The following is an 18,686-nucleotide window of genomic DNA, read 5'->3' on the forward strand; positions in this document are numbered from 1 at the left end:
TAATGACACTTGGGTTGTATTCGTATCGGGTTGCGATGTAATTCCATGTGTGTACGTGTACATGTGAAAAAATGGAACTTATGGAATAGTAATCAATAGTAAAAAGGAATTTCGTCAACCATTAATCAGAAGAGAGCTAGTGGAACGGTGTAGTGTCATCTTCATAAACGTGTGTGTGTGTGTGTGTATATTGTGTTATGTTGTGTGTGTGTGTGTGTGCGCGTGCGTGCATGCATACGTGCGTGCGCGCGTGTGTATGTGTGCAAATTGTACCTCTTTTTATAGGCAATGTATAAATGAGGCGTACGTGTTGTGAACGTATCCCATACAGCACAGGAAGTTGCAGCAACGTTGCTGCAACTTTTGCGCTGTATGGGTATGTATCTGTGTACATAGCGTGTCTATATGGCGTGTACTAAGCGTTTATTTAAACTCAAGAAAAACAAGAAAAAAAAGAAAAGTATAGACCCGAGACGAAAAGGCGACCCTTCGTGAAGAGGAGCGCCCTTTAGTATCAATGAGTCGCTGTTGTTCGCGCGCGCGATTTGTTTGTCCGTCTTCAATTTATTTAAAATATGTACAATATTAATAAAACATCGTTCGCCTGCTTTTCTCACCCATTTTTTTTTCTTCTTTTCTTCATATTTTTTTATCTATTTCCTGCTGTTTTTAGATTTTTATGATCGTTTAGTGATTCCGACGCGGTTATTCGTGCAGCGGGCTTTGTGCGGGCGCGCGGCGTCGTGTCGTCGTCTCGCGGATGTATCCTTATTATTATCGTTATTATTTATTATTATTATTAATTATTATTATTATTATCATTATTATTATTAGATGCTAAAAGAGACTCGCGAGAAAACGAAGAACGTGCGTTGCGTGTCGCGTGTATGTTGTGTGTATATATTATCTTATGATCGCGGAGGAGAAATCACGACGCTCTTTCTTCTCTCCGAAAAATGAAACACGCGAAAAGAGCGTCAGCCACTTCGATCCTATTGCTTTTTTTTTCCGGAAACGCGCGAAGAAGAGAAGTGAAACAAACGCGATATCCGTTTATACATAGGATCGAAGGATTTCCGTTTTCTTTTCGTCTTTTATCCGTCGACGCTCTCTCTCTCTCTCTCTCTCTCTCTCTCTCTCTCTCTCTCTCTCTCTCTCTCTCTCTCTCTCTCTCTCTCTCTCTCTACTCATTCTTTCCCTAGAATTACGCGTACGAAGATACGAAAGCGTAATAATAACGCGATGTTATCCTGTGTTCCATCCCATTACGCGTCCAGTCAACGAGATGACGCCGATCCGCGTCCCGCTCAGTCCACTGCGAAAAATTTTGTGGTCTTAAAACGAAACTTCTTCCCTATCTGGCGTATGCCTCTTCTTTCTCTCTTTCTTCAGCTTCCCCCCTCCCTCTCTCTCTCTTTCTCTCTCTCTCCCTCTCTTTCGATTGTTTTCATCTTTTAACTCATCAAGCATTTAACACCCTTGCGTTTTTTAAATACTCTGCTCCTGATCTTCTTTTTTTGTTCGCTTATACGTACTTTGTTTTTTTCTTCAACAACACGATCTAGACTAAACCATATATAATAATTACATCTAATAATATCTTATTATAACATGTATTATTTATTATAATTATTTATTTTATTACTATTATATTATTAATATTTTTAAATTATTAGCCTAAAGTAAAGAGGCGACGCACGACGGCAAAGCATTTTTTTGGGCTCCTACGGCCCCCCGGGCACGGAACACCCTGTCGACAACACCGTGGATCTTCTTCGTAGTTTCAAAGATATTCATTGTACATCTCTCTCTCTCTCTCTCTCTCTCTCTCTCTCTCTCTCTCTCTCTCTCTCTCTCTCTCTCTCCTCTCTTTCTTTCTCTGTCACTCTTCCTGTTCTTCCTTTATTTCTCACATCTCTTTATTTCGTACATTTTAAATTAAACACTCGATCCGGAAACGTGGCAATCTATCGAGAATAATAACAGACACGTGCGAGACAAACCTTTAGTTCTCGCATTTTCATCGTCATATCGAACGATTAATCGATCGTTCGCATTGCGATGTTAAATTCGAGTTTTGTATATCACTAAAATTGAATAATTCGAATAAGAACTGCATGTGCGTACGAATACACAACAATCATCAGTTTTCTGCGATAACAAAACAATCATTTCCACAATTCGTCGCGAATTCCCGAATTCCCGTTCCGGACTCGTGTGTCATCCTTGTGACACACTATCTATCCGATGCCTTCATTTTTGCACTCGTGATTTGACTCGAAGGAAGCGCTCCGTCGTTCTTTTCCGTTCTTTTCACGGGTGACGCAAGAACTCTCCCCGAAGGACGTCGTTAAGACGAACATTCCCTGAGTGTTTCTTAGACGTCGCAGGATGTCATGTATCCTTACCATGGATGCCGACATTCCTCGGATATATTCCTTAAACGTGTAATCTGTAATCGTCTCTCGCATTCTCGCGACGCATTCAGGCAGCATTTTGTCGGTCGTCAAGTTTGGAACGCGATTTTCCGTCAACTTAATGCGCGCACAACTGAGAAAATCAGTCGTGACAAGCCGAGGAAACACGAAGGCGCGCGCGGCCTTCTCTTCGCGACGTCTGCATCGCATCGCGAGAATACTCGAAAGGCGGTAAACCGACTAAGGAACTGGCGAAGGAAGAACGTTAAACGCGCGTACGGGGCACACCTCGAGAACACCTCGATTATTGAACACTTAGGGTAGAGTTTTGGGGTCTGGACCGCCGAGCGAGCGTCGCACTCATTCCGTATAATCGACTTATGCGATCACGTCCATCGCGATCTTCATCGACAAATCGTACGAATGAACGAACGATCGATCGACGTAGACGCGAATATACATTTCGTGATGTGATCGTCGTTGCTAAGGTTGCTCAGTTTTCTTTCAAGAAACAATAGTTACGTGATCCGAATATCGTTTGAACGTTTTATCGGCTTGCTGATAAAATGTTGTCTGACGCGACAAGAAAAACAACATCAATCAGTTTCTAAGGAAAACTCGAGAAAATTACGATCACATCATTACACACACGGCGACACCTCGGTCGTATTTTGCGACTCTTTCGGCAGTAGACGAGCACGGAACGTCGCGAGACTATGCAACGCGCAATTACATACATAATATACTCATAATACATCCCCATCTACTACACCTCTTCAAAGAGCACAAACACAAAGGAAATACACGTTTACGCTTACTGGTTTACGTTACGTTTTCGTTTATCGGCTGCTCACGTATCGTCCGCCGTCGAAGAAGATTCTGCTCGTCCGAAAAGAATATTGCCTCGTCAATACGGACTTCAACGAACGGTGCGATGGTATTTACCTGCCCATATAGCACAGACAGTTACAACAACATTATTGCAACGTTGCAGCAATGTTACTGAAACTATTTGTGCTGTATGGGTAGTGATGAATGCGGGAGGTTAACAAATAAGAGACACTTACCGGGGAGACGAGAAAAAAAGATATTTCTTTCGTATATTTAATTGGACGAGTCCGTATCGACAAATCTCGGTTTACCCAGCCTGAAAAGTCGCGTGGCAGGTATTTTAAGTCACCGTTGTTGCTTCAATGCAACTGCACACGCATTACGCATGCACACACGCCATCACGCGCAACATATACGCACACACGTATATTACACACAACGTACACATAACATACACACGAACGCGTGCTCGCTGGCTCGTTGGCTCGGCTCGGCTCGGCTCGGCTCGGCTCGGCTCGGCTCGGCTCAGCTCAGCTCAGCTCAGCTCAGCTCAGCTCAGCTCAGCTCAGCTCAGCTCAGCTCAGCTCAGCTCAGCTCAGCTCAGCTCAGCTCAGCTCAGCTCAGCTCAGCTCAGCTCAGCTCAGCTCAGCTCAGCTCAGCTCAGCTCAGCTCAGCTCAGCTCAGCTCAGCTCAGCTCAGCTCAGCTCAGCTCAGCTCAGCTCAGCTAGGCTTGACTTAGCTTAGCTTAGCTTAGCTTAGCTTAGCTTAGCTTAGCTTAGCTTAGCTTAGCTTAGCTTAGCTTAGCTTAGCTTAGCTTAGCTTAGCTTGGCTTGGCTTGGCTTGGCTTGGCTTGGCTTGGCTTGGCTTGGTTTGGCTTGGCTTGGCTTGGCTTGGCTTGGCTTGGCTTGGCTTGGCTTGGCTTGACTAGCTGGCTGGCTGGCTGGCTGGCTGGCTGGCTGGCTGGCTGGCTGGCTGGCTGGCTGGCTGGCTGGCTGGCTGGCTGGCTGGCTGGCTGGCTGACTGGCTGGCTGGCTGGCTGGCTGGCTGGCTGGCTGGCTGGCTGGCTGATTGGCTGACTGGCTGACCGACTGGCTGGCTGGCTGGCTGGTTGACACAATTACACAGAGATCGCAATTTGCTTTTGATGCACAGGGCGTTCCGCGTTGGGGGGGGGGATCAATGATTTATAGCGAGCTGTCTCGCTGGCGTTTAAATCTATGAAAAACTAAGAAAATGAATTTATATCTTCATTTACTCTTTTAGATTTCTTTTATCTAAGTAAGAACGTTTCATCTTCTTTATCGTTCTTTCCTATACTCGCACCTCTTTTTCCTATTCATATATCCGCTATATGCACGTACATATCTTCATTTCTCTATATCCTGCACAATATTATCTTTTTGCACAATACTTTTCTTTTCTTAGGTTTCATGAGATTTGACATACATTCGGTGTTCACCGTCGGGACTATCAACGACATTCTCTTTCTTTCTTTCGTTAAACTTTCTCTTATGTCACTTTTTATCCTTATCGTATATCTTTTATCATCAACCGATAACATTTCAATATATCATTTACAGATTTCCTCTTTCTTTTCTCCTTTCGCTTTTCGGGAACCAAGCTGTTCATAAAACCTTCGGCACCACTCGTTTTTATCCACTATCATTTTTCTTTTCTTTGTTTAGTTTGTCCTCACGTGCGTGTATTTCCTGGCTTGACATATATGGAGTAACTACCCCGTGCTTTTGTCTTCTCTCCCAATCCTTATCTTATACTCCACTAGAACCGAATCAGAATCTTGCATTTTCATTTTTGCTATCTCATCCCATATGTTCGTCGGTGTTAATTAGTATGATATTCGCACTAATAATCGCAACTACTGGATCTACGCGATACATTTTTTCTCTCTCGCCGATCTTGACCCAGGCTATTCGGATTAAAGACTCGAATCGAATGATATTTATAATTAATAATGAATACTGCGAATGTGTTTTATATTCAATCGTATTTTATTATTTTTCTTTATTTCATTTATTTATTTATAACTCTTTCTCGCACATTTTCTTTCCCTGTCTCCCACCTTCCTATTCTCTTCTATTCTCATCTATTCTCATCTTTCTTTTCTTTCTCTCATCATTAATTATTTATTTCTGACATAAAACTAAACCATGTCAATCTAAATATATTGATTCGTCCATTATGATTAACAATTAACAGATGTACGAAGTATATTTCAGTGTCACGAGAGATGCCTAAAACCTTTTTAACGGATTTTCCATTATATTGAGCACTTCATTTTTATATCTTTCTCACTTCGCTTCTTCGCATTTCGATTTCGACTCTTTTGCACCGGTCTATTCTCTATACGTTACTTTTTAAGTCTCTTCTCTCTTATTCCTTTCCTTTTCTCAAATTCCTCTCTTTCCGATGTAGGGAGTACATGACGATCTTAGCGTATCGATTTCCACATATTGATCGACGATCAACAAAAGCCTATGAAGTTTCTTGGTAATAATGCAAAGATCACGAATCTACATAAATATGTCACTAAGAGTAAGAAGTTGGATGTGTAATCACATTCGGCATACATAAGGACGCACATAATTTCCTTTCTAATATCGCGTCTTAACGTCCTAATTATTTTGCATGCTTTATCGAGTATGTGTACATGTATCCGTTTTGCGCGTCGACTTTCTTTCTTCTTACATTTCGTTCGTTCGTTACTTTCCGTTCTTTTAGGCCTAACACGCGACACTTATGCAAGTGGTAGAATTACGCCGCAGCGTTATCGACTCGGCGACTTTTGTTTTTCTCTTCTTCCCTCTTTCCTCGTTCCAACTTTTTCGAGCGACGCTCGTGGAGCAATCTCGCCCAGAATTCAAAACAGCACCAACGATCATCACCTGAAAACTCTAATAGTCGCATTGTTGAACGCGGAGTGGGGAAAGCGAGCGGCCTCGTCCCAGTCGGCTGTTCGTATGGCGGTGGTGACGGTAGTGACGGTGGTGGCGATGGAATGATGGTGGTAATGGTGGTGATGGCCGATAAAAACTTTTCAACGATCTCTCTTCTGCTCCAGTCCTTCCTTCTTCTTTTCCTTCCTCGACGGTCTCGAACACCGGATTATCAAATTGAAACTACGAAACCCGGTATGCGCGTGCAAGCAATTGGCAGCAAAGCCAGAACGACGAGAGTGCTTTTTTTGTATTTCGCGTTGCACCTATAGCGCTAAAGGGTCTCATCTGTATCCGTATTACTGATCCCGTTGCCCTTTCCAGACTCTTATGCACAGTCTGAAAAGAGCTGGTATGAATTTTGCACGTGTCTTGCAACGTCGTCATTTTGCTGATTTTGATCGACCCGGTAATATACAGACAGACCCAGTAGCACGTCTCATGTGAAAAGTGTGTCTGTTCAACATAAGTAATTTACTTTTTCTTCTTTTTTGTTTTTTTTTCAGGTGTGAGTATGCGTCACATTCTCTCCCATCATTCTCTCCGTTTCTCCCTCCCTCCCTCCCTCTCTCTCTCTCTCTCTCTCTCTCTCTCTCTCTCTCTCTCTCTCTCTCTCTCTCTCTCCTTCCCTCTCTCTCCCTCCCTCTCTCCCTCTCTCTCTCTCTCTCTCTCTCTCTCTCTCTCTCTCTCTCTCTCTCTCCGCTCGCTCTTCCGATTCACTCTTCTCTTGCATGCGCGTTCTGTAATGTGTGATTAATTCTTCTCTGCATCTAATAGTAAGTTTCTTGCTCGAGCCAGCCGCCCGGATTCCGACGGAGGTAAAATCGTCTCGTCTCATCGTAGATAAAGATGGCAAACATAAAGGGCAGGGCTGGCAGCCACCATACGAATCTGAAATGTATACGAGTCAATTAATGTTAATCTAGCGTCATGTCATTCATCACCATCGACGAAAAAATTGTAAAATTTTTAATGTTGATAATAGCAATTGATAATATTCACTTCAACAAGTTAAGCGCGCCGTGTCATCCATATTTGGAGGACGCATACATTATCGCAGAGACCTCGTCGTGTTCATTTTCATTTCGTTCATGGTTTTACTTGACCGATTAATAATTGTTATATTTTACCAAGTGTCTAACAAGACAAAACTTTATTAACATAACAAGCCAAAAATTTGGGCTTGATGGGATTCACCGATGAATTCCAGGCAATTAACGTAATAAATTTATTGAGTTTGGTACTCATTAATAAGACGAATACACGAATATTCTCCGATAACCAATTAACACTTTGATAAAAATCCGGAAGGGCATTGGATACAGTTTAAAGAACGAGAAGAAATGTGCGAGTAGTACGTACTTGAGGGGGAACATGCGAAGACCCTTATCCATACCAGGCGTGTAACTTAGGAACGCCGCGAGGGCGGTCTCGAATACGAGACCAAAGTTAAGGGCCCAGTTTCTCATTCCTTGATGGATAATCGAGTTGCGGCGCGTTTTACAAACAATTAGATCGGCCCACTGTACGATTACGATCGACACGAAGAAAGCTGTGTGGCAGGTGAACTCCAGTGTCTTGCGGTCCCTGTAGGTCTGTTCGCAGATAAACACACGCACCAAATTATTCCACGAGGTTCCTCTTTCGGTAGACGATCAGAGGGATAATTTAATTGTGTTCGAGATCTTTCAATTACTCACCCATTCCTGGCCGTAGCTGTCAGTAAGATCATTGATAGCCTTGGAGTCCCATTGCTTCCGGATACCGAACAGATACAAGGGAAGGAATCCATTCTCGGCCATGATGACAAAGTAGACGAAGAAACCGGCCGCGGCTTGGATCATGCCGATTTGACCATATGCCATTGAGATAAGCCTAGAGGCAGAGCGAATACATCAAAAAGTGTTTTCTTCGCGAGAGAATCAACGATATACGAGACGCTGAACTTCAGGGAATACCGCTCTTCGTTGCAACATTGGCTTCGCGCACGAATATTTTACTTTGCGATTTTCAACGAAGTTGCAGTATCGTTTGCAGTGCCGAATCTCTAGATCGAAGTCGTGTTTGCAAAAGTTCAGAAAATAGAACGAATTTATTTGACTCATCATTACTCTGACTTTAGAGTTGAATTTGCCAAATAAAAATTCTTCAAAGAACCGCTTGAATATTAATTTTTTCGACCAAAAGTGATCTTCAAACCTCTCTGTGTAACTACTCTTCTTCCTAAGAGCTTTTTAGATAATCTTTTTTTCCGCCAAAAGATTGCAACGAAACGAAACTCGAGGATTATACATGTTATATATTTATTTTATAACAATATTTGCATTATATTTTATAACAATATTAATTTAGGAACAATATTTTGGAAAAAAATAATAGGTAAAATGTTTTTTCTTTATGAGCTATCTCTTCGGCTTGAAGTGTTCAAGAGATTATTTAAAAAATAAGAGAAAGAATTAAAATTATGCTGGTTTAAGGTTTCTAATACTGCTATCTACTATTATCTTCAATTCCATCTTTGTAATTTTAAGAGATGCGATATCTGAGAGAGAATATTTGTTTCCCTTTCATCTAGAAATCAAACTTTTTGCTCAGGAAAACAGTCCAAAATTTTTTACTATCGAAAAATGAAAGCCTGCAAATAACTTTTGACTCTGAGCTATTAGCTTCTCAATTACCGCACGGTAAGAAAAGGCGGAGAGCAGCTAAACAAGATAATATTCAAGCGGTATTCATTCATCTGTGAAAATCTTTGAAAATAACTATCATGACTAGCTTTTTTAAAGTTTTTTCTAGTTGATAAGATGCCTCGCATTCACGGGATCCCCCAAAATCCAGGAAGAACCATTGACATTGATTGTTCGACCTTGGTGTTATTTCTAGTAGTCTAGATTCGTGTTAATACGGAAGCCGTAGTCACCGATTAAGGGCAAAATGCAGATTACTTACCAACGATAGGCAGACGGTTAAACGATCGGTTCTTGACAATAAGGCATGCTATAAAGAGGTATATGAGCAGACGGACGGACAGTTAAGTAGGTAGACGGACAGACAGCCAATCGTCAGTCAAATAGTCAGTCAGTCAGTCAGTCAGTCAGTCAATCAGTCAATCAGTCAGTTAGACAGACAGATAAACAGACAGATAAGCAGACAGACAGACAGACAGACAGACAGACAGACAGACAGACAGACAGATAGGCAGGCAGGCAGGCAGGCAGACAGATAGACAGACAGACGGACAGGTTGGTAGCAGATAGACAGACAGACAGACAGACAGACAGACAGACAGACAGACAGACAGACAGACAGATACAACTAGCATTTGCTTGATCAATTTTCACGACGGCAAGTTATTGCAAAATGAGTTATCAGAGACGCGTGAAATACAGCAACAGTTATGAACACTTGAAGCTGCTTGTTAATTCCGCAGTTATCTCGCGCTATCAAAGATTATCCCGCACACGTGTACATAGAGTTTGTCGAGAGTTAGCGTTATCACAAAGCGATTGATTTGACTCGTGACGATGGATCGCTTCGGGCTGCAGATCGAAGAGTTCGAGGCAAGAAAAAGCGAAAAAAGTATGGATAAAAGAAATCTGATTTTTTTGTACATATATACGTACATCTTAAAAATCGTAAATTCTGAAAACTTCGGAAAAGTTCTTGTTCCGAATTCTCGTCTCAATTTGTAATTAATAAATCTGGTTGCGCGACTTTTTTGTCGCGCAACATAATCGGTGATCCGATTGTAGAGTCGCATTTAATGTCCTGACCCATATAAATGAGGGATTTTCTTTCTTGCTCCATTCAGATCGTAGATAAAAAATTACGACCTGAGGGAGAGACGGAAACGACAATCTGTAACGTCAACTGACGGTTCAGATTGTCCGGCTGAGTCGAATCATAGCGTGCCTTGATCTCTACTGTATGCCTTTTTTCTTACTTGTCATCTTCGCGCTAGATTGTACTAAAAGATTAATAAACGTGACAATCGTTCGAGACGAATGGTATACTTGAGTGTCATGTAAGAAGACATGCAATACAAGTCCGTGTGCAGGACCGGGCGTTACAAACACGTCGCATGCGACTGCTCGTGCTTGACGGATTTTTAAACCATATAATACACACAGTGAGCCAGAAGACCAGTAAAAATGGCCAAAACTCAATTTCTCGTTAAACATGTGGGAATATTGAATAATCATATGCTTACATAAGCTTTTCGCGATGTCGCTGATTCCATTTTTGATGTCAAAATTTTGAAATTCAAGATGGCAAAGTTTGCCAGTTGTTGCCAGATACAAAGTAGTCAATTAAATTCGAGGAATCCTTAAAAATAAGTAGCCTGAGTTATCAAACAGACGACAAGATGTTTGGAGATGACCTCATCTCCGACATCGATTTTCGATCATTCTTTCCAGGTCTACTGGCCCACTGTGCGACGCTCAGTTTAAACTTCCTGTCTTGATTGTTCAAGTCGGTGGCGGAAGCGCAAGTACAGACGAAGTATTAGTTTATAAAGAGCGAGCCAGCGTTCGCGCAAGCGTCGTGCCAGCGAAGAAGTACTACGCAAATACCACGAAAATGATTACAGTTCAGCTGGTGTAAAATCGACGTTAGAGAAATTCTCGTCGATGACGATGACGATGACGACGACGATGACGACGACGATGACAACAACGAGTATGAATGAAACTACAAAGTTGTGTTGTCGTCGGATACGATTATAAAGCGGTGGTGCGGCACAGAGATAGTATCGAAGAGTATCGAAGCATAGCGATCTAAAGTGGATCGTGAAAGTAACGCACACATCGCTGAAAGAGGCTGCTCTTTTCAGCTCAGGCCGTGCATCATGTTATCGTTCCAAATTCTCGAAAGCTGCTTACAACGCGCACTGATTGCTTGATTTTCACATTAATGAAAAGTAAGAGAAAAAAGTGAAGAAAAGAAAGACCCACGCAAGAAAGAAGGAACAGTAAAATCATAGGCGATATTAAGAAGAGAACACTCGCGCGACGAAATGTGCATCTCTCGGAAAAGAACTCGTTTCCGATCGCGTGACAAGCGTCCTTCCCGGCGACAATGATTCTCTTCTGCTCTACTGCCGATCCTATGTCGAGTCCACGTCTGTTTCCGGGGACATTTTTATGAGAGTTCATAAGTTTACAACATATACATTAGCTTAACGCGAAGACCGAATACCAAATTAATTTCCTAGCAATTTTATAACGGTATTTTATAATACAGATGTAAAAACAGTATTTTCGATATCGATAGTTTCGATTTCTGATTCCTGAACGTCCTTGAAACAACATTCTTAGCTTTATATCGTTTATGAACAAAATCGTGAGACAAATAAGCATTGCTGTACTCTCTAAAAGTGCACGATATTACCATTGACATTTCGATATGATAAAAATTACATAAAATATTTCTATCTCATTGATCGTAAGGTAAGTTGACATTCGTGATACATGTGAAAAAATTTCATCTTCGTACATTATTTTACACTGAGAAGACATGATATTCTCGGAAACACACAGATATTCGCGGACACATCGGATCGGGTAGGTGATAGATTAACACGTTCACTACTACAGTCCGCACTGTATTCATTTTACGTAATTGTATAACAGAAACAATTTGTTTATATGAACATAAATAGAAAATGTATTGCTATCAATACACACTAGAGATGTGCGAATCAAGAATTTTTATGTTGAATCGAATCATTAAATAATTTAACATGACTACTAAACATGCAAATAATGATGGAAGATTTTAATATGAAAAGGAATATTGATATCGTAATATCATCTTAAAGTAAAATATATATTTAAATATTTAAAGTAATTTATAATTAAGTTATTAATTATAAGTTAAGTTAATTACAAGTTAAGGGTTCAAACATACAGGCCCAGATTTGGCCCGTTTTGTAGCTGATGCGCGTAAACGCTAATATATTTGATTCGTATTCGTATCTTCGCGATTCGAAATTTTCGAATTATTCGGATTCGAATCATAGGGATTCGGATTCGAATCGAATCGAATTACATTAGATTCAAATTTGAATAGTTCGCACATCTCTAATATACACATAATACACGACGCTGGTCTCCCTCCTGTAATAGATCAGTGCGTCATACGTATATATATACAGGGTGTACCAAAAGTCTGGAAACGGTCGAATATTTCATAAATTATGCATTTTAGAAAGAAATATTTCAGACATAAGTTATTTGGTTCGAGGAGGGACATAAGATGGTGTCATTGGTTAACCTTGAGTGAACGTTTCAAGGTCATACGGAGTTCAACTTTGTTTTTTTAAATGGAAACCCCTATTTTTCATTGAATATTCTTGTAGCTCATCTCGAGAGCTTTTCAGAACACTATAAATAAGTTATGTTTCATTGAATATTTTCCGGGTAATGGGGCTTGAAAATTACAATACCGCTGGCATTAGCCAAGGTGTACTGTATGGAGGTTGCACAATCGGATTTACACCTCTTGTGTATGTGTGTGCGTGTGTGTGTGTGTCACAGCAGAGATAAGCAGCTACTTGTTCAAAGAATCTAACGTGGTCACCATATCCTCGCATCATTCGCAGTAATTCTTTCTGAAAAGAATCGACAGAAGATTCAATGAATCGGACCGTAGACTAGGGAGATTCAAATATCGAAATTATTATACTTTTCATAATTCTTTTCCAATAAAAGTCTTGCTACATTAATCGTTCTGATTTGACCTGTAAGTCGAATATTTTCCTATCCTGGATATATTCAGCTCTTCGTATTACGACACACTATCAAGCAACTGAGTGAAATTTCAGTGGCATCTAGAATGGTACTGTCTGAAAGAGAAAGAATTACTTTATTGATGACGCGAGGATATGATGACCGCGTTAGATCCTATGAACAAGTAGCTGCTTTATTTAACAATACTTATCCAGATCGTGAACCGATTTCGAAGTTTACAGTCCAAAACGGTCAGACGATTTGATAAAACAGGATCCGTCAACAAGGACCGACAACGCACTGGCAGACCAAAATTAGCGACAGACTTGGATAAGAGTTTCGAAGTGATGCAAACATTCGTCGAAAATCCTCATTCTACTTTGAGGAAGGTAGCACAGGCGCATGAGATTAATACAATGTCCATTTATTGTATTTTAGTAAAAGAAAAATCGCATCCTTTCCAAATTAAAGTCACTCAGGAGCTATTGGAAGATAGGAAGATGATTTTGATCGAAGAAATGAATTCTGCGATGAAAGGATGTGTCAATACGATGATAATAATAACTTTTTCGATCACATAATTTTTTCTGACGAAACTTCTTTTGAATTGAATCGGCATAATTGCCGATATTGGAGTGATGAAAGTCCTCACTGGATGCGTGATATCCGCACGCAGTATCTCCAAAAACTTAACGTTTGGGAGGGTTTTTGCGAACGTGGTATTGTCGGACCATTCTTCATTAATGGGAATTTGAACGCGGCGATCTATCAGGAGCTATTGCTCCTGAAAATGAAGTCATACCCGCTCTTGAAAATATGTTTGATGGGAACATAGAAAATATTTGATTCTGACAAGATGGTGCAGGCCCACACTATGCAGTAGCAGTACGGAATTTTTTGATAATACTTTTCCAAATCGATGGATAGGAAGATGTGGTCAAATAGAGTGGCCTGCTAGATCACTAGATCTTTCTCCTATCGATTATTTTTTTTGGAGATATCTTAAAAGCAATGTATACGAAACAAAACCTGCCAACCTTGCGGACCTTAGGGAACGTATAATACACCAAGTCGATTTTATCTCGGCAGAGATGAGACGAAATGTTTTAAATAATTTTTATCTACGGCCATTGTGAAGCAGCAGACGGAGGTCAATTTGAACACTTACTCAACTAAACCACATACCCCTACACACACACATCCACACACGCACGCACATACACAGCAGAGAGGATTTGGAGTCATTAAATACTAAGGTAGTGACGAACTGTAGGGTTCTTATCTCTGCTGTGACACACACACGCACACGTACACGCGCGCGCGCGCGCGCGCGCGCGCACACACACACACACACACACACACACACACACACACACACACACACACGCGCGCGCACACACACACACACACACACACACGCACACGCACACATACACGCACACACACACACACACACATACACGCACACACACACAAGATATGTAAATGCGATCGTGCAACCTCCACGTGATATACCTTGACTAATGCCGGCGGTATTGTATTGGGTGAGTGCAAAAGTTCGTGCGGAGTTTCAATAGATGGAGTTATAAGCGTCGTAAAGTGTTGTCATTAATACTTCCATCTACATATTATATAACGTTGGAAAGGTGACGTCTTCAGCTGTTATTAAAAAAAAAATCATTTGTTTTCATACAAACTGCTTCGAGAAATATCACTTTAAAAATGAGTATCGATAAGGTGCATTTACGGCATGTTATGTTTTACGAGTTTCGGAAGGGAATAAACGTTGCCGCAGCCGTAAAAAACATTCAGGATGTTTGTCAGGATGAAGCACCAGCTAAACGAACTGTGGAAAAATGGTTTGCTAAATTTCGGCGCGGAGAATTTAACCTTGAAGACGAGCCACGCTCTGGTCGACCTTCTGACATTGATGACGATGTTTTGCGTACTTTAGTGCTCAATAATCCGCGAATTTCAACAGAAGAAGTTGCTACAGCACTAAACGTTGACCGATCAACCGCTTTTCGGCGTTTAAAAAAGATGGGATTCGATTTGAAGCTCGATATATGGGTGCCCCATTTGCTGACCGAGAAGAACAAAATCAAGCGAATTTCTGCAGCCGTTTCTTTACTCGGGCGGCTCAATAACGAGTCGTTTTTGGATCGACTAGTGACGGGCAATGAGAAATGGGTCCTCTACAACAATGTTCAGCGCAAACGGACATGGAAACAATCAGGTGAGCATGGTGACGCAATGCCAAAGGCCAGTTTGCACCCGATGAAGGTGATGCTCTCTGTTTGGTGGGATGCAAGGGCATAATCTATTTCGAGCTTCTCCCCGCTGGCGAAACGATTGATTCGGACAAGTACTGTCGCCAATTAACCAATCTGAATCGAGAAATAAAAGAGAAACGTCCGATTTTGTCAAATCGCAAGGGAGTCGTCTTTCATCACGACAACGCCAGACCACACGTTTCGAAAAAGACGCTGCGCAAACTGAAGAGCCTGAAATGGGATATCTTAACGCATCCACCGTATTCTCCTGATATCGCACCATCTGACTATCACTTGTTCCGGTCATTGCAAAATTATTTAAATGGAAAAAACTTTGACTCTTTGAAGGCCTTAAAAAACGGCGTCTCTTCGTTCTTCGAATCTAAACCGCGCAGTTTTTATGATCGAGGCATCCGTATGCTGCCAGAACGTTGGGAAAAGATTATAGAAAACGATGGAGAATATATCATTGATTGAATAAAGATTTTTGTTTGCTTAATCACTGTGTGACTTTTACTCACAAACTCCGCACGAACTTTTGCACTCACCCAATAACTTTCAAGCCCCATAATCCATAACTCGGAAAATACTCAATAAAACATAACTTATTTATAGTGTTTTGGAAAGCTTTCGAGATAAGCTACAAGAATATGCAATGAGAAATAGGGGGTTCTATTTAAAAAAAAACAAAGTTGAACTCCGTATGACCTTGGAACGTTCACTCAAGGTCAATCCAATGACACTATCTTATGTCCCCCCTCGAACCAAATAACTTTTGTCTAAAATATTTCTTTCTAAAATGCATAGTTTATGAAATATTCGGCTGTTTCTAGACTTTTGGTACACCCTGTATATATACGACGCTAGTAACGAACGTGCTAAGAATCAATCTAACAATATTTTCCACGTTCCGGTTGATTCCGGATATTAGCGATTTTACCGTCACAATTGTGAATAATAAACGGATGGTAATCGGCTATTGAGAGCACTACCAATAAAGTCACCGGTGTCCCGAAAGTCGTCTGCGATTCGCGCATACATTTAGTGCAACGGCTACGAAAAAAACATGTATATAATATTCAAGCTGAGAAAAAACAGTAGAAGAAAAACAATTATATCGCAGCAATGTTAGTCATTGTCCGGATGAGAGAATCTAAATGTGCGGCTAAAAGCATTTGGCATTCTCAACATCTGAAAAACTTTCATCTATATATATGTATGTATGAAATAGGTGTAATCTGTGCTCTCTGTGCTAAATGCTAGTAAAACTAGAGTCGGTGGTTATCATATTTTTAACAGCGCAGAGTGTCTACCACGACTTTATATTCTCGTGCTCTTGCTGTAATAATGAGGGGAAAAAAATGTGCAGTTCTCCGTTACAAGCTATGATTCTGGATGACGGATATCCCGAAAGATTTTTGAGGTAGAGTTTGAGAAACTCGCGGTACACATACCGGATTTGTCTTATATTCCAATTTATCAATCCCGCGGAACGATTCACGATGCATGATATTATAAAAAATGAGACTTCTCCACGAGAGAAAACAGAGAAGATGTTAATGATTTACATTGCACCAAGGTCAGTAGACACTCTTTGTGTTATGTAATATATAGTGTGTTACTGCGTATTGTTGTGTATATATAATATTCTGAGTGTTTATTCTGAGTGCGTGTAGACATGAATGTATGTGTGTGTGTGCGTGGATCAAATTGGAATTGCGATAGTCATTCTAGAATCGTCTGCACGTGTCACGTTCTATTCATCTGATATAGAAATAACTATCCTGGGATGACTGTTGCTCTCAACTTAATTCACAGCTACATTCACGTGTGTATATTGTACATGTATGCGTGCGATATAAAGTAAATGATGTCGTCAATGAGCAGTCAAGTTTTATCAAAGGCATATGATACGTATCGCACGACCGATCCATCTTTCCGAACGAAACGAATTTCATTTCTTTCTGATGCGTGACAAAGTGTCATCAATAAAATTTTCCATGCAAAAATGTTCCATTCTGTTCGTATCATACGATATGAATTACATCATCGTTCATTAAATGAATACGTAACGATTAATCCTTCACTTGATAAGTTTTATTGGATATATTGTTTCTAATCAGCTTCATTTATTAATATTAGACAACATTAAGATTCGCGCATGTGCTGAAAGTTAAGTCTGCGTTACGGTCTATTACGTTGAGTAATTACCTGCCAATCAAAACATTAATCGCATTTGGGCTCTCTGACAAATGTGTGTGTGTGTGTGTGTGTGTGTGTGTGTGTGTGTGTGTGTGTGTGTGTGTGTGTGTGTGTGTGTGTGTGTGTGTGTGTGCGTGCGTGCGTGCGTGTGTGCGTGCGTGCGTGCGTGCGTGCGTGCGTACGTGCGTGCGTGCGTGCGTGTGTGACATAAGAAAATATAGGATTGTTCGTTCGCATATGTGTGTGAGAAACAAGTAAATGCGACATTAGTAAAGAGTGAGAACGTGTGAGAGCAGGTTCGGCACGGTATAAAAGAGTGCAATGGGTTTGCTAAAAGTTTCTGGTTAATTTCTCTGGGTGGGTAGTTGCGAGAAACCCACCTTCGGTTGACAAGATTGTCTCTGTAAGGATCGCGTGGCTGCCGTTTCATAATGTCCGACTCCGGTGCCTCGTAGGCTAGCGAGATGGCCGGCACCTGCCATCCACCATTAATTAGAAAGTGCACTACTACCCCGCACCAATATTATAAAGAGTTATACGCAAGAGACATAATTAATTGATATTTTTCTTTTTTATATACACGCATGTACCCCCACCCCCCACGTATGTAATGTATGTACGCGCAGTGCGAGCGAAAGAGATAGGATATAGACAGACAGACAGACAGAGAGAGAGAGAGAGAGAGAGAGAGAGAGAGAGGGGGGGGAGAGAGAGAGGGGGAGAGAGAGAGAGAGGGGGAGAGAGAGAGAGAGAGAGAGAGAGAGAGAGAGAGAGAGAGAGAGAGAGAGAAAGTGAAGAGAGACTTGGAAATCGCGCAAGTTGATGCGGCTTATTTAAAATGGGATATGGGTGAAAAGAGCGCTGTTGAAGTATAGGAAAAAGAAAAAGGAAAAAAGAAACAGGCGAAAATGAGCTCCCCGATCGGAGTGTGATCTGTTAATGGCGCGCGAGCGCACCTTCTCGCATGCTTTCGTTTTCTCGAATGCCATAAATAGAATCTGAAAGATCTTCATCGAGATTTTTCGTACTTGGCCGGATGCGGTGACAGCGTGCTTTCCGGAAAGTGATTGCTGCGATTGTTCCGTTCCAAAGGCCATCCGTAGCGAGAGAACGTATCATCTCCGCGTGCAATCGTGTCGTAAGGTATGAAAAAATTTAGTGATAGAGAAATAGATGGGTATAAATAGGTAAGAAAAAGAGAGAAAGGGGAAGAGAGAAAGAGAAAGAGAGGGTGGGAGCGTCCGTTATTACATATGGTGAAAGAAAAAAAAGGTATCG

General features: G+C 41.2%; 1 protein-coding gene across 5 annotated transcripts in view; it reads right to left on the reverse strand.

The window, feature by feature from the left end:
- Positions 1-6,886: 6,886 nt before the first annotated feature.
- Positions 6,887-18,686, reverse strand: part of Atpalpha (sodium/potassium-transporting ATPase subunit alpha) — a 53,850-nt gene continuing 42,050 nt past the window's right edge. For 3 of the 5 annotated variants that reach the window (XM_011140003.3, XM_011140000.3, XM_025304333.1), the window contains 3 exons: positions 7,903-8,077; positions 7,565-7,797; positions 6,887-7,093 (listed from right to left, as the gene is read on the reverse strand). In XM_011140003.3, the coding sequence (XP_011138305.1) occupies positions 6,973-7,093; positions 7,565-7,797; positions 7,903-8,077 (529 nt within the window). In that variant the 3' untranslated portion in view covers positions 6,887-6,972. Of the gene's footprint in view, positions 7,094-7,564; positions 7,798-7,902; positions 8,078-17,788; positions 17,884-18,686 lie in introns of those variants that run through there. The other 2 variants (XM_025304334.1, XR_003113790.1) reach the window with 2 other exon arrangements.

This window comes from Harpegnathos saltator, unplaced genomic scaffold (genome assembly GCF_003227715.2).
Source record: "Harpegnathos saltator strain DR-91 unplaced genomic scaffold, Hsal_v8.6 scaffold60, whole genome shotgun sequence".
NCBI lineage: Eukaryota > Metazoa > Arthropoda > Insecta > Hymenoptera > Formicidae > Harpegnathos > Harpegnathos saltator.